At 62.2% G+C, this 12,593-nt stretch overlaps 1 protein-coding gene across 2 annotated transcripts in view; it reads left to right on the top strand.

The window, feature by feature from the left end:
• KIF1C (kinesin family member 1C) overlaps positions 1-12,593 on the top strand; it is an 18,333-nt gene extending 5,740 nt beyond the window's left edge. Inside the window, exons 2-22 of one of the 2 annotated variants that reach the window (XM_087893722.1) lie at positions 1,962-2,109; positions 3,117-3,193; positions 3,333-3,512; positions 3,706-3,771; positions 3,852-4,030; positions 4,265-4,376; positions 4,692-4,769; positions 4,894-4,959; positions 5,191-5,272; positions 5,671-5,749; positions 5,884-6,029; positions 6,148-6,323; positions 6,718-6,797; positions 7,434-7,509; positions 7,762-7,841; positions 7,945-8,039; positions 8,418-8,501; positions 8,871-9,051; positions 9,238-9,310; positions 10,057-10,695; positions 11,009-12,593. In XM_087893722.1, the coding sequence (XP_087749848.1) occupies positions 2,004-2,109; positions 3,117-3,193; positions 3,333-3,512; positions 3,706-3,771; positions 3,852-4,030; positions 4,265-4,376; positions 4,692-4,769; positions 4,894-4,959; positions 5,191-5,272; positions 5,671-5,749; positions 5,884-6,029; positions 6,148-6,323; positions 6,718-6,797; positions 7,434-7,509; positions 7,762-7,841; positions 7,945-8,039; positions 8,418-8,501; positions 8,871-9,051; positions 9,238-9,310; positions 10,057-10,695; positions 11,009-11,677 (3,324 nt within the window). In that variant the 5' untranslated portion in view covers positions 1,962-2,003 and the 3' untranslated portion in view covers positions 11,678-12,593. The remainder of the gene's footprint in view (positions 1-1,961; positions 2,110-3,116; positions 3,194-3,332; positions 3,513-3,705; positions 3,772-3,851; positions 4,031-4,264; positions 4,377-4,691; positions 4,770-4,893; positions 4,960-5,190; positions 5,273-5,670; positions 5,750-5,883; positions 6,030-6,147; positions 6,324-6,717; positions 6,798-7,433; positions 7,510-7,761; positions 7,842-7,944; positions 8,040-8,417; positions 8,502-8,870; positions 9,052-9,237; positions 9,311-10,056; positions 10,696-11,008) is intronic. The other variant, XM_034430845.3, reaches the window with a different exon arrangement.

The following is a 12,593-nucleotide window of genomic DNA, read 5'->3' as shown; positions in this document are numbered from 1 at the left end:
GGGCCTTGGGGCCCATCCAGCTGGGGGGGGCGCTTTGGCCTTCCAGGAAGAGGTTCATAAAGGGCCGTGGGAGGGAAGGAAACGGGTATGTCCGGCCGGGGTCCCAAGACGGTGTCCCTTCTCCTTGCCTGCTGCCCCACCTCCTGGCTGAGGGGGAGGGGGCTGGCTCCCCTCCCAAGGAAGCAGCTGCTCCCTTCTTCCTGGAGGGGGGGAATTGCGGGGCCATGGAGGGGGGGGGTCCATTGAGCAGAAGCAAGTGGTGAGCAGCCGGCATGGTTACCTGGCATTCATCCCCAATTCCAGGCAGGGGGAAAACTCCACAGATATCCGGCTCACAAAGGAGGCCGCTGCTTGGACGGGCTCTCCCTTTCCTGCATGTTGGTCCTCGGCCAGGAAGAGGCCGGTGCTGGGGTGGCCCGAGGGAAGCCTTTGACGTCACGGCTGTGGCCCCGTCCCTGCCCAAAGCGGAGGGCCGTCAGGCGCCCACACGGGGTCTGGTGTTGATGGAGGTGGGGGCTTCTGGTTGGGGCCACGTTCGGGTGTGCAGAGGCCTGGAGTGGTGAGTGCTAGAGCCCCCCAGCTGGGGCCCTTGCAAAGCTGGAGCTGCCCGCTCAGTGAGCTCAGAAAGGAAGGGGCCTTTCAGCTGTTCCCTTGGTGTGGGGTTGGTGCCTGGGCACCGGCCTCTCCGGGGAGACAGACTGGGGGGTTACGATGGAACCCCCACCTCTTTTCTCCACCCATCAATCTACTGCTTAGAGGGCAGGCCTGGGAGGCTGCTGGTGCTTCTTAGGCGCAGGCTCCAGAAAAGGGGGGCTCTGGGGCAGGGGGAGGGGGATTGCAAGGAGGAGGAGAAGCAGCCTGGGCCTCCCTGTATGATTTCTGGCCGGGACAGGGATGGTCGTCTCTGTCCCCCACCACCACCCCAGCCATCTCCCCCCCCCCAGCCGCTCTCCGATCTTCAAAAAGGTTAGAGTGGACCAAGCTTCGTGATCCAGCCGCGTCTTCCTGGGCTCCAAGCTGGGTTTGCCCTCCCCTCTGCTGCCTGGAAGGGTTTCCTTAGCAGGCCAAGCAGGTCAGGCCGTTCCGGGGCAGTATCTGCTTGCACAGCAACCCCCCCTCGGCCCCCTGAAGGCCTCCAGGCAGGAAAGGCTGGCCCAGAACGAGGCCTTTGGCTTTTCCTGAGGGAATCTGGGGGGCCCTGGCAACAGGCCCCTCTTTCCTCAGCAGGCCTAACCCTGAGAAGAGGCTCTGCAGGGATTGCCAGCCCCTGCTGCCTGCCTCCCCTCTGGCGTTGGAGGGTTTTGAAGAGAAGGAAGGGGGCCCCTGTCGGTCTTCAGATGAGACGCTCGCTTGGTCTTTCGGGGGGCCTGGCACTGCTGACCTCCTTCCTCGGTGGGATTTGGCATCTCCTGGATGCTGAATCCCCCTCCCCACCAGCTTTCGTGTCAAGCCAAGACACGGGCAGCCACCGTCCTGGGGTGCATTTCCCAAGGGCCTTGGGGGGGTCTCTGGGTTTTGCTCCGTCATCCCCCGTAGCGCTGCCAGGGTCAGGAGGAGCCAAGTGCGCGCGCACGCACACACAACCACGCCCAGACGCTTGCACCGCCTGGAGGTTTTTGCTCAGTGACCCAAATGTGGAGGGGGGGTGTGCTGCGTTTCCTGAGGATGGGTGTGTGTGCAGTGGGGGCGGGCGGGTTGTCCAGCCGGTTCCTGGGAAGGGCCCAGCCCGGTCCTGGCATGTGGTTCGCCTGGCTGCCTTTGGCCCTTGGAAGCGTGTGGGTTGTGGGGAGCCTCCTGGGCGGAGGGTCAGCGTCAGGAAAGTTCTGATGGGAACAAAGTGGGAGGGGCGTAACCAGTCCCCCCCTTTGCCTGGGGCATAGCCGGGGTGTCCCGTGTGAGGCCTGATCCCGGTCGAGCTGGGAGGAAGAAGCTCAGGGCCCCGTCTGCCCCTCCTCTTCCAGCAGGTAAACTGCCCCCCCAGCTGTTGTCCAGAGGGAGCCAGGATGGCCGGCGCGTCCGTCAAAGTGGCCGTCCGGGTGCGGCCCTTCAACGCCCGAGAGATCAGCCACGCGGCCAGCTGCGTCATCCAGATGCAAGGACCCACCACCTGTGAGTTTCCCGCCTGCTCCCCAAGGACCGAAGGGGGCAAGATATAGCAGGGGTGGTGGTGGTGGGGGGGCAGTGGTGAAATCCTCTGTGGATTGCCACTGGTTCGCTACCCGCGTATGTGCGGTGCACGCCAAAAGCACGCTGCACGCACACACATGCACAGTGCATGCCAAACATGCACTTCACACGGAAAAAGGAGGCTTGGGAAGGTAAGTAGACCAGCGGGGGGGAGGGAGGGAAGGGCTGTGCCGTGATTTAGCTTTGCTAGAAAGGAGGATTTCCTGCTTTCTAGCGAATATAAACCGCGTGGCGCAGCTGATTGTCGGAAATGCCGGTTTGGAGGAACCAGTAGCTTTTTTTAACTACCGGTTCACCTGAACCCGTAGTTTTTTATCCGCACCTGTTTGCCCGAACCAGTGCGAACCAGTAGCATTTCACCCTGGAGGGGGGCATCCTGCCAGGGGTGTCTGTGACGAAAGGGCCCCGGGCAAATAACTTTCAGATGTTGCTGGCAGCCTTGACGCTCTGCTTGGCTTCCAAAGCCTAAGCGATTGTGAATAAGAGCCTCCAGGTTCAATGGCAGTCTACCTCTGACTTGTTAAGGAGTGGCATCAGTGGAGGAGGGAGGCGGCTCGTGGCCTCGAGTCCCATCTTACCCTCCTTTCACCTCTCACAACCGGCTTGGCTGCTGTGAGGAAAGGCCTCTGATTCCATGCCTGAATGGGCTGCGCTCCTGCCAGAGAGGCAGGCAGGGCCCACTTGGGTGAGGGTGGGAGCTGGCTCACTTGCCCACGTGGGTATCCTAGCCCAAAGCAGCCCCCCCGCCCCCCCCCCCCCCCGGCCTGGCCTGTGAGCCTTCCAGATGCAGCTGCTGGTTGCCCAGGCAGTTGAAGCCGGGTTCCCAGCAGAGCCTCCTCCAGTGCTTGAAGGCAGCCGTGTCCTCCTGCCAGGGTTGCCTTTGCCATTGCGGATGTGGCAGAGGGGCTCCCCTTCTCTCCTCCTCGCAGGCATCGCCAACCCCAAGCAGGCCAAGGACGCCCCCAAGAGCTTCACCTTCGATTACTCCTACTGGTCCCACACCTCGGTGAGTGTCGCTGTGGGGAGACGGCTGCACTTGGCTGTCCTGCGTGGGGGTCCCTCCCTCCCTCCCTCCCTCCCCCCCCTCCTTGGACGGGGCCAGCTGCGTCCAGCACCCCACGTGAGGCACCCCACCTCTCTTGCAGGAGGACGACCCCCACTTCGCTTCCCAGCACCAGGTCTACAAGGACATAGGGGAGGAGATGCTGCTCCACGCCTTTGAGGGCTACAACGTCTGCATCTTTGCCTACGGGCAGACGGGGGCCGGCAAGTCGTACACCATGATGGGCAAGCAGGAGAAGGACCAGCAGGGCATCATCCCTCAGGTGCCTGGAGCGGAGGAGGCGGCTGCCCTCGGGAGCCGGCAGGGGAGGCGCTTCACAGCCGCCTTGCCACAAGTTGCTTCTCCCCGGCCTGCAGCCCCTCAACCCCTCCACCATCCCACATCGCTGGGATGTGGGGCTAGGGAGGGAGGGGAGGCAACCCGCCCAGCCTTGACCCCCCCCTCTCTCCCTCCAGCTCTGTGAAGACCTCTTCCTCCGAGTGGCCGAGGAAGCGTCGCCCTCCCTGTCCTGCTCTGTGGAGGTACGTTGGGCAGCTGTCCCCCACCTCACTCCCACCCCATGATCCTCAGTCTGAAACACCCCCCCCCCATTTCTCCCCAGGTGAGCTACATGGAGATCTACTGTGAGCGTGTGCGGGATCTCCTGAGCCCCAAAAGCCGTGGGAACCTGCGTGTGCGTGAGCACCCCATCATGGGGCCGTACGTGGAGGGCCTCTCCAAGCTGGCCGTCACGTCTTTCGAGGACATCGCCGACCTCATGGACTGCGGCAATAAAGCCAGGTGAGCCCCTGCCGGTGGGGGGGCCGGGGGTGTCTGGGCCCTGGGCTAAGGAGGGCCTTCCTCCTCCACTCTCCTCCCACAGCCACCCAGACAGCCAGTGCCCAGGCCTGTGGGGGGGGGGGCTGCTCCAAAGGCAGGGCATGGGGGAGTCCTGGAATGGGACCAAGCGATCCCAAATCGGTGGCTGTTCCAGGAAAGAAACGCAACCCCCCCTTCACTGATTTGCCCTCCCAGGACTGTGGCTGCAACCAATATGAACGAAACCAGCAGCCGCTCCCACGCCGTCTTCACCATCGTCTTCACCCAGCGCCGGCATGATGAACTCACGGACTTGGACGCTGAGAAGGTGGGAGGGCCGGTCTCGTCCAGGAGGTGGGCCCACCTGCGGGGGTCTCCCATGAGGTGCCCAAGGTTGGAGGGGCCCCTTTAAGACCCTCGAGGTGGGATGGGTATTTCTAATGGAGTCCAGCTGATTTGCGTGCTCGCCTGACACTGGTGGCCTTCCCACACGGGGGCTCTGGTGGGAAGGAGCATTGATGTGTGGCTGTGTGGCCGGGGTCAGTCAGCACGGGGGAACTCTTGCTGCATCAATTTGGGACCCCTGAAGACAGCCCCCGGGGGACTCCAGTCCTCACCCTGTGCCCCCTCCCCTTCTCCCCAGGTTAGCAAGATCAGTTTGGTGGACCTGGCGGGCAGCGAGCGAGCGGACTCGTCGGGCGCGAAGGGCATGAGGCTCAAGGCAAGAAGGCAGAGTTGGGCCGGGTTTCCTGGGTCTCAGGCGGGCGGGTGGGCAGCGCGAGCTCCGTCCTTTCTCCATGTCCATGGGGCTAAGGGTGGAATCTCTTCTACGCCCACTTTTCCAGGAAGGCGCCAACATCAACAAATCCCTGACCACCCTGGGCAAGGTCATCTCTGCCTTGGCCGAGATGGTGAGCAAGAGCCGGTCTCCTTCAGAGATTGTGGGGGTGTGGGGGGGTGCTTTGGGGACAGAGGGTGGGGGACTTGGACCGAGAGATGGGACAAGGGCTTTTTGGGTGCTTGGCTGGAGACATTGGGAGCGAGGGTAGACATGGCAGGTTCTGTGGGTGCGTTTCCCTCCTCTCCGCCCTGGGGGACCCTCTTCCCCTTCCCCCGACTCACTTCCCCTCCTGCCTTCCCAGCAAAGCAACCACAAGAAGAAGAAATCCGAATTCATCCCTTACCGGGATTCGGTGCTCACCTGGCTGCTGAAGGAGAACTTGGGTGAGTAGCTGAGCAACACCTGAGGAGGCCTGGACACACACACACAGACACACTCTTTTATGAGTGGGCACCATGGGACATGTAGTTAGGGGCTCCTGCAGGAAAACAGGCTTCTGCAGCAGCTCAGCCAAAGCAGGGAAGGGAAGGTCTGGTCGAGCCTTGGCCAGGCGGAAGAGGGGAGGGCCCCCCTTATCTGTAACCCCCCTCTGGATGTCTTGGCTAGAGCTCTCCAGATTCTCCCCAGCCCAAAGGCTTCAGCAGAAGCTCAGAGGCACAAGGAGTGCTTGTTAAGGGTTGACGGGCAGAGGGACTTCCGGTTTTCCACTCCTGTGGGGGGGGAGGGGAGAAGAGAGAGAAGGCAGCCGGGTCTCTTCCTCTCCGCTTCCTCCCTTCTCCAGGAGGAAACTCTCGCACAGCCATGATCGCCGCCCTCAGCCCAGCCGACATCAACTATGAGGAGACGCTGAGCACCCTCCGGTGAGTGAGAAGGGGGACCCCGGAGGGGAGTCGGGGAATGTGGAGAGGGGCCCCCGTGTGGCAAAGATCCATGCCAAGGCCCGGCCCTTCCCCCCAGCCCCCCTTGTCTCAGTGCCCGTCTCCTCCTGCCCCAGTTATGCCGACCGTGCCAAGCAGATCCGCTGTAACGCCATCATCAACGAGGACCCCAACGCCCGGCTCATCCGTGAGCTGAAGGAGGAGGTGGCCAGGCTGCGGGACCTCCTCTCCGCCCAGGGACTCTCGGGCGCCTGCTTCTCAGGTAGGGGCAGATCTGGGTGCAGGGGAGGTGGTGGCCAGTGCGAGGCAGGCGGAGGGACCAAGTGGGAGTTTGGTGGAAGCCGGGAGACGCGTCCATCACTCGGCTTGTGTCCTTGCAGGGCCCGAGTCGGCCGATCCAGGCGGCGGACAGAGCACTCCCAGTGCGCCCTTTGCCTCAATGGCCCCCTCCTCCCTCCTGCTGGAACCCATAGCCCTCAATGGGGAGCTGGAGCTGCAGCTGCCGGACTCTGAGGAGCAGATGCTGTGCACGGAGGAGGCCATGGAGAGGCTGCAGGTGAGGGGCCCTCTGCTCGTGCCCCAGTTTCCCTCTGGGGCACAAGCGCCCAGGGTCTCCCCCGGCAGGGAGGCTGCCCTCCCTTTGCCTGGTTTCTGATACCAGGGACCCTCCAGTCTCTGCCCTCTGAGGGGCCCTTTCCCAGCAGTGAGCAGCCTCCACCCCAAGGCTCCCTGGCTACCAAAGGCCGCCCCATCCTCCACAGCCACAGCAGCCCAGCACTTGTCGGTGGCTTCTCATCCTCCCTGGCGATACAGAGGCAGCCGCTGGGCTCAGATCCCTCCCCCCCTTGCAGCACAGCCAGTCCCCTCCTTCTGCCCAGCGACGGGAGCTTGGGCAGAGGGGCTGCTTCTCAGGACCCACGTGCCTGAGCGACCTCCTCCCCCCCTTGTAGGAGACCGAGAGGATCATTGCAGAGTTGAATGAAACCTGGGAGGAAAAACTGCGGAAAACGGAGGCCATGCGGATGGAGAGGTGAGTGCAGGTGCCCCCCCCCCCCCCGCCTCTGTGCTCCAGTTCTGCCAGGGAGACCCTGGAGGGCCTGCTCAGTGGGCTGCAGGTTTATTTGCAGCTTCCTTCCTGGGGGGCGGGGGGGGGGCAATAAGGGCCCAAAGCCATCAGGTTGCCAGGGGAGTCCTCGGGGGGCATCTGAGCTGCCATCGTCCGCTGTGCACGGTTGGTGATGCCTCAGAGAAGCCCCGGCGGGGAGAGTCGGCTGCTCATGTCCTCCCTGCGGGAGAAGCTGCCGGCTGCCGGCTCTGACAGGTTGAGCGGTAGCTTTGCCACTTCCCCAGCGATGGTTTTGGTGCTCATTCAAGCAGAAGCTCCGTTGCCCAGGACCCCTGAGGTGCCCCAGGCAAACTTTCTGGATGGATGGATGTATTTTGTCGCATTTCTATGCCGCCCAACTGCCAAGGGACTCTGGGCGGCTTACAACAAAGAATAAAATAATGCGAACAATCCCATAAAAAATGTTAAAAAGAAAAACATTAAAAACTTGAAAAACTTGAAAAACGTCCTTATAACGAGATCAACGGCCCCAGGCCTGTAACTCTCCCAGTGACCCAGCCAGGGGCTCTCAGTGGCAGGGGTCTCTTGTCTTTGCTGCAGAGAAGCTCTCCTAGCAGAGATGGGCGTGGCTCTTCGAGAGGACGGGGGCACCGTTGGGGTCTTTTCCCCCAAGAAGGTAAGCTCCGTGTGCAAGGTGTGCCAGAGTGCGGCCACTTAGAATGGACTCCTTGGGAGTCTGCCCTGTGGAGAATCTCCCCCCCCCACCAGCCCCAAAAGTGTTGCCTTGTGCACCTACAAAGGCAGCCCCCGTCCACCTCCACCCCGAGCCTGGCTACTCAGGGTCCCAGCCCTGCAAACGGGCAGGAAGGTCCAGCTGGGCCAGGGGGAGGCTGTGCCCCACGCTGATGCCCATCTCTGCCCTCCCCAGACTCCCCACTTGGTGAACCTGAACGAGGACCCCCTGATGTCAGAGTGCCTGCTCTACCACCTCAAAGACAGCGTCACCAGGTGAGGCTGCGCCATGCCTGGCGCCGATGGACGGAGGGCTGGTCTCCCAGCTGGCGGACAGGGCGAGGTCAGCGGGCCTGATCGTCTCCACTCTCCCGCCTAGAGTTGGCCAGCAGAACGCGGACATCCGGCTGAGCGGGCAGTTCATTCAGGAGCAGCACTGCGTTTTCCGCAGCGTCACCTGCGAGTCGGGAGAAGGTGAGGCTCGGGACAGGCGCAGCTCCTCCCTCCGGTGTGACTGCCAGAGGCGGTCAGGATAACCGAGTCTCCTCTCCCCTCTCTTTGTGCTTGCCCGGAGCAGGGGGGCCCAGCCACGGGGCAGCAGGCAGCAGCAGGTATTGCCTTCTTTGGGTGTCTTACCGGATTGCGGGGGGCAGGGAGGAATCCCGGTCACCATCCTGCCCGCCCCAAGGTCCAGCTGCCACCCACTCTTCTCCATGCCTTGCACTTAGAATGCCCCTTGGGCCAGTGCCGCTCAAGGGCAGCCTGGGGCACGGTCGGCTCTTCCTCAGCCCCACAGGTGTGGGCTGCCTCCCGAGGGCCCCGGGCCCTGATCCCTGCCTGTCTCCTCCGCAGTCGTGGTCACCCTAGAGCCGTGCAGAGGGGCTGAGACATACATCAACGGGAAGCAGGTGATGGAGCCCCAGGTGCTGCGATCAGGTATTGCTGGGGGGCCATCCTGCCCAGGGAAGGGGGCTGCCGAGAGCATCTCCAGCTGGGGCCTCGAGCGAAGGAGGCTGCAGCCTCAAAGCCCCTCCTTTACCTTTGCCCCGAGGGCTGTGTGGCTTTCAAGACTCCTTCATTGGTTGGGAGATTCCCCCACAAAGGGCCCGTGGTGGCCCCCTCGCTGCTTGGGGGTCTTTTCTGTGGGCAGCCAGCCCAAGTAAGGGGGAAAGGGGAGGGGCTCTCCTGGATGTGCCGGGGCCACCCACCCCCGCTTCCTCCACGGTCCCTGGAGCTGCTGCTGCTGTGATTGAAGCCTCCCCTTCCAGAGCTGACCTCCCCCTACTCGCCTTGCTCCCCGATCAGGCAACCGTGTGGTGATGGGCAAGAACCACGTCTTCCGCTTCAACCACCCTGAGCAGGCCCGGCTGGAGCGGGAGCGCAGCTTGCCCCCCGAGGGCCAGGCGGAGCCCGTGGACTGGAACTTCGCCCAGAGGGAGTTGCTGGAGAAGCAGGGCATCGACATCAAGCTGGAGATGGAGAAGAGGTGGGTGAAGCTGTGGGCCCTGCTTTCTCAGCCCCTCCTCGGGCTGTTTTCCTTTCCAAGGCCTGGGTGGGGGCTTTGACCCTGCTATGGAGGGGGGGCCCCGGGGACGGGGGTCGGAGGGCTCTGTGTGGCTGAAGCTGCTCAGTGTCCTCATCTGAATGTCCGGCTTTGCCCCCTGTGGGTCAGGCTGCAGGACCTGGAGACGCAATACCGCCGAGAGAAGGAGGAGGCGGACCTGATCCTGGAGCAGCAGAGGCTGGTACGTGGCTGTGTTCGGGGCCTCCCAAGCAGCCTCCGTGGGGAAAGCCAGGCTTGCTTAATGACAGCTTGCAACCACAGCACAAAGGTCATAAAATCGGGCGTGACTCAATTAATGACAGCATCAGTTGTGGTCATAAGTTAAGGACTATCTGTGCAATGCATTACAGGTAGTCCTTGACTTAACAATCTTTCATTTAGTGGCCATTCAAAGTTACGATAGTACTAAAAAAGGGACTTAGGACCATTTTCCACACAACCCTTGCAGAGTCCCTGTGGTCACGTGGTCAGAATTCAGACCCTCGGTGACTGCTTCATATCTACGATGGTCAGTCGATTCCCTTTGATGGTCGTCTGCCACGCAAAATCAATGCTAGATTCACTATACAGCCACGTTGCTAATTTAACTGCAGTGATTCACTTAAGAACTGTGGCAAGAGATTTTGTAAAATGGGGCCAAACCAGTCGTGAGTCTCACTTGCCCTTTGCTACTGGTTCGGAGTCGGGAGTGCACGTGGCGCTTCTGGGCGTGTGCAGAGCACCCATGATGATGTCCGGGCAGGTGGGCGGAGCCTGAAGCAGGACGAACTGGTAGAAACCCACCACTGGGCCAAACCTACGGAACAACTGTCTCAGTAAGAAATTGTGAGCTTAGTCGTGGTTGTAAGTGAAGGAGTAATTTGTGTTTAATGTCTGTTTCTGCTGGAACCACTTGACCTGGAACACCCCCCTCCCCCCAATTCCCAGTATGCAGATTCGGACAGTGGCGACGATTCGGACAAGCGCTCGTGTGAGGAGAGCTGGCGTCTCATTTCCTCGCTGCGGGAGAAGCTGCCGGCCACTAAAGTGCAGACAATTGTGCGCCGCTGCGGCCTGCCCAGCTCAGGCAAGAAGCGGGAGCCGCTACGGGTGTACCAGATCCCGCAGCGCAGACGGGCGGCCAAGGACCCCCGCTGGCTGACCTTGGCTGACCTCAAGATGCAGGCAGTCAAGGAGATCTGCTACGAAGTGGCTCTCAACGACTTCCGGCACTCCCGTCAGGAGATCGAGGCCATGAGCATCGTCAAGATGAAGGAACTCTGCCGTCTCTACGGCCGGCGCGACACAAACGAGCGTGAGAGCTGGCGCGCCGTGGCCAGGGACATCTGGGACACAGTGGGCGTGGGCGAGTCGGAGGGCCCCACAGGAGGCAGTCCAGCACCTGGGAACACGGAAACCCGGGTCAGCACACCAGGCGTGGAAGTCAGCGACCTCCGGGCACATATTGACAAGCTGACGGACATTCTGCAGGAAGTGAAGATCCAGAACAACATGAAGGACGAAGAGATCCGGTCACTGCGAGACCGGGTGGTCAAGATGGAGCAGGTCATCCCGGTGTCGCCCCAGGTGAGCAGATGCCCAGGTGGGCAGCAGGGTTTCCCCAAGGCCCGTTTAACCCTCCTGCTGTGCCATGGGGGTGTAACTCTGGCTTGCTTGAGCTGGTTTCGCCTCCTGCAGTAAATAAATGGAAGACACCGCACACCCTTGATGTCCCTCGCTAAGACACCCACTTGTTCTTGTGTAGAGTCTTGGGTTGGCTAAGCGTCCCTCACACCCCACATAATTCCTCCCCACCTTGTGTCTGGCCTGACCCACTCCGGGGAAGAAGTACCCTTCCTCCAGACCCCCTTGCCATCTCCCCATTTCTCTGCCCCCCCAGGAAGACGAAGAGCTGGAGCAGGAGTGGCAGTCGCTGCTGTTGGCACAGGAGGGCCGAGCTTTTGTGGCCGAGGGGGAGACCGGGGGCTCGGGGGATGCCATGACTCCCCAGGAAGAAGAGGGGTCCTTGCCCTGCGACCGGGTCTCCCGCCTGATGAAGAAGGACCCTGCCTTCCGCCGGGGGCGCCTCCGTTGGCTCCGCCAAGAGCAGCTGCGCCTGCAGAACTTGCAGCCGCAGCAGCCACAACAGCGCCGGGGGCCCAGCCGCTTCATCCCCCCGCAGGACTGCAAGCTGCGCTTCCCCTTCAAGAGCAACCCGCAGCACCGCTACTCGTGGGGGCCCAGCACCGCCTTCATGGTGGGCGAGGAGAAGGAAGGGCCCCCCGTTGAGGAGACGCCTCGGGCCCCCAGCCCCAACAACCACGGCAGTCCCACTGCGCCACCGAAGCAGCCCACTCGGCGCCACTCCCTGGAAGGGGGGCCGCGGGGCAGGCGCAACAAGGGCAGGGGGCAGGAACAGCATCCCCCACGCAAGCATAACTATTACCCTTACCAGCACCAGCCCTACCCACAGCGCCGTTCGGGAGTCTTGGAGGGCCACACCCCACCCCGCATGCGCCGGCAGAGATCAGCGCCCAACCTGCAGCAGGAGAATGCCGGCGCTCAGTGATTCTGCCAAGTGGCTGCTCCTGCACCCCCTTTTTCAGGGGGCAGTGGGGAGGAGCCCCCCCTCTCGCAGGAGGGGTGGTGGCTCAGCACAGCCCCCGATGGGCAGGACGCTGTCTCTGCAGTCTGCGGGGTCCTTGGGGGGGGCTGCACTGCCGTTTGCTTGCATCGGCGTAGTAGTTGTAGGGCCCAGGTGCAGCCCCTGTGTGGGGGGCAGGACGGGGGCCTGCCTGGGCGCAGCTGCAGGGATATTCTGCAGTCCCCCACCCCACCCCAGAGCAGCCTTAGGGGGGCGATGGGGGAATCCAGGGCAGCAGGGACTTGTGGAGGGGTCTTCCCTTGCTTTGTGTGGTAGGTGGGCCGGGGACGATGAACCTGTTTGATCTCCTAAATGGGGGCAAAAGGGAGGGGTCCTAAAGGGGGAGGGGCAGATGTAGTGTGAAACAAAATCTGTTCTTGGGGCGAAAAGGCAGAACTTCAAACTTTGCTGATAGCCGCCCCCCCCCCAACGGTCCCAAGGCTGTATAGAAGCCTCATCCAATTTGGGGTGGGGGTGGGGGGCACAAATATCCGTGTTCCTGCGGATTCTATTAATTGACATCTCATGGGAGCCCCCCTCCCCATCGCACTCTGCCACTTTAGGGCACCCCTGACCCTCCTGCCAAGGGGGATGGAGAGGGAGGGGCCCGCTTCTGAGGGTATTATCACCCCCCAATTCGCTGCATCAGCTTTCAGGGGGAGCAGGCGTCCAAGGGCCCCCCCCATGGAAGACTCCCTAGAGGTTGTCAGTGGGGGAGGCTGTGCTGGGGGTGAGGGCAGCTACATCTGAAGCTGGGGTCTTGGTGCTTGGGGGGAGATGTGGGGCTGTGTTCTTGGGTTGGCTACCTGTTCCTGAATAATAAAGGTGGCACAACACCCTC

Source organism: Pantherophis guttatus, chromosome 4, assembly GCF_059756535.1.
Source record: "Pantherophis guttatus breed Tessera chromosome 4, ASM5975653v1, whole genome shotgun sequence".
Taxonomy (NCBI): Eukaryota; Metazoa; Chordata; class Lepidosauria; order Squamata; family Colubridae; genus Pantherophis; species Pantherophis guttatus.
This window is presented reverse-complemented; position numbering and strand designations above follow the sequence as displayed.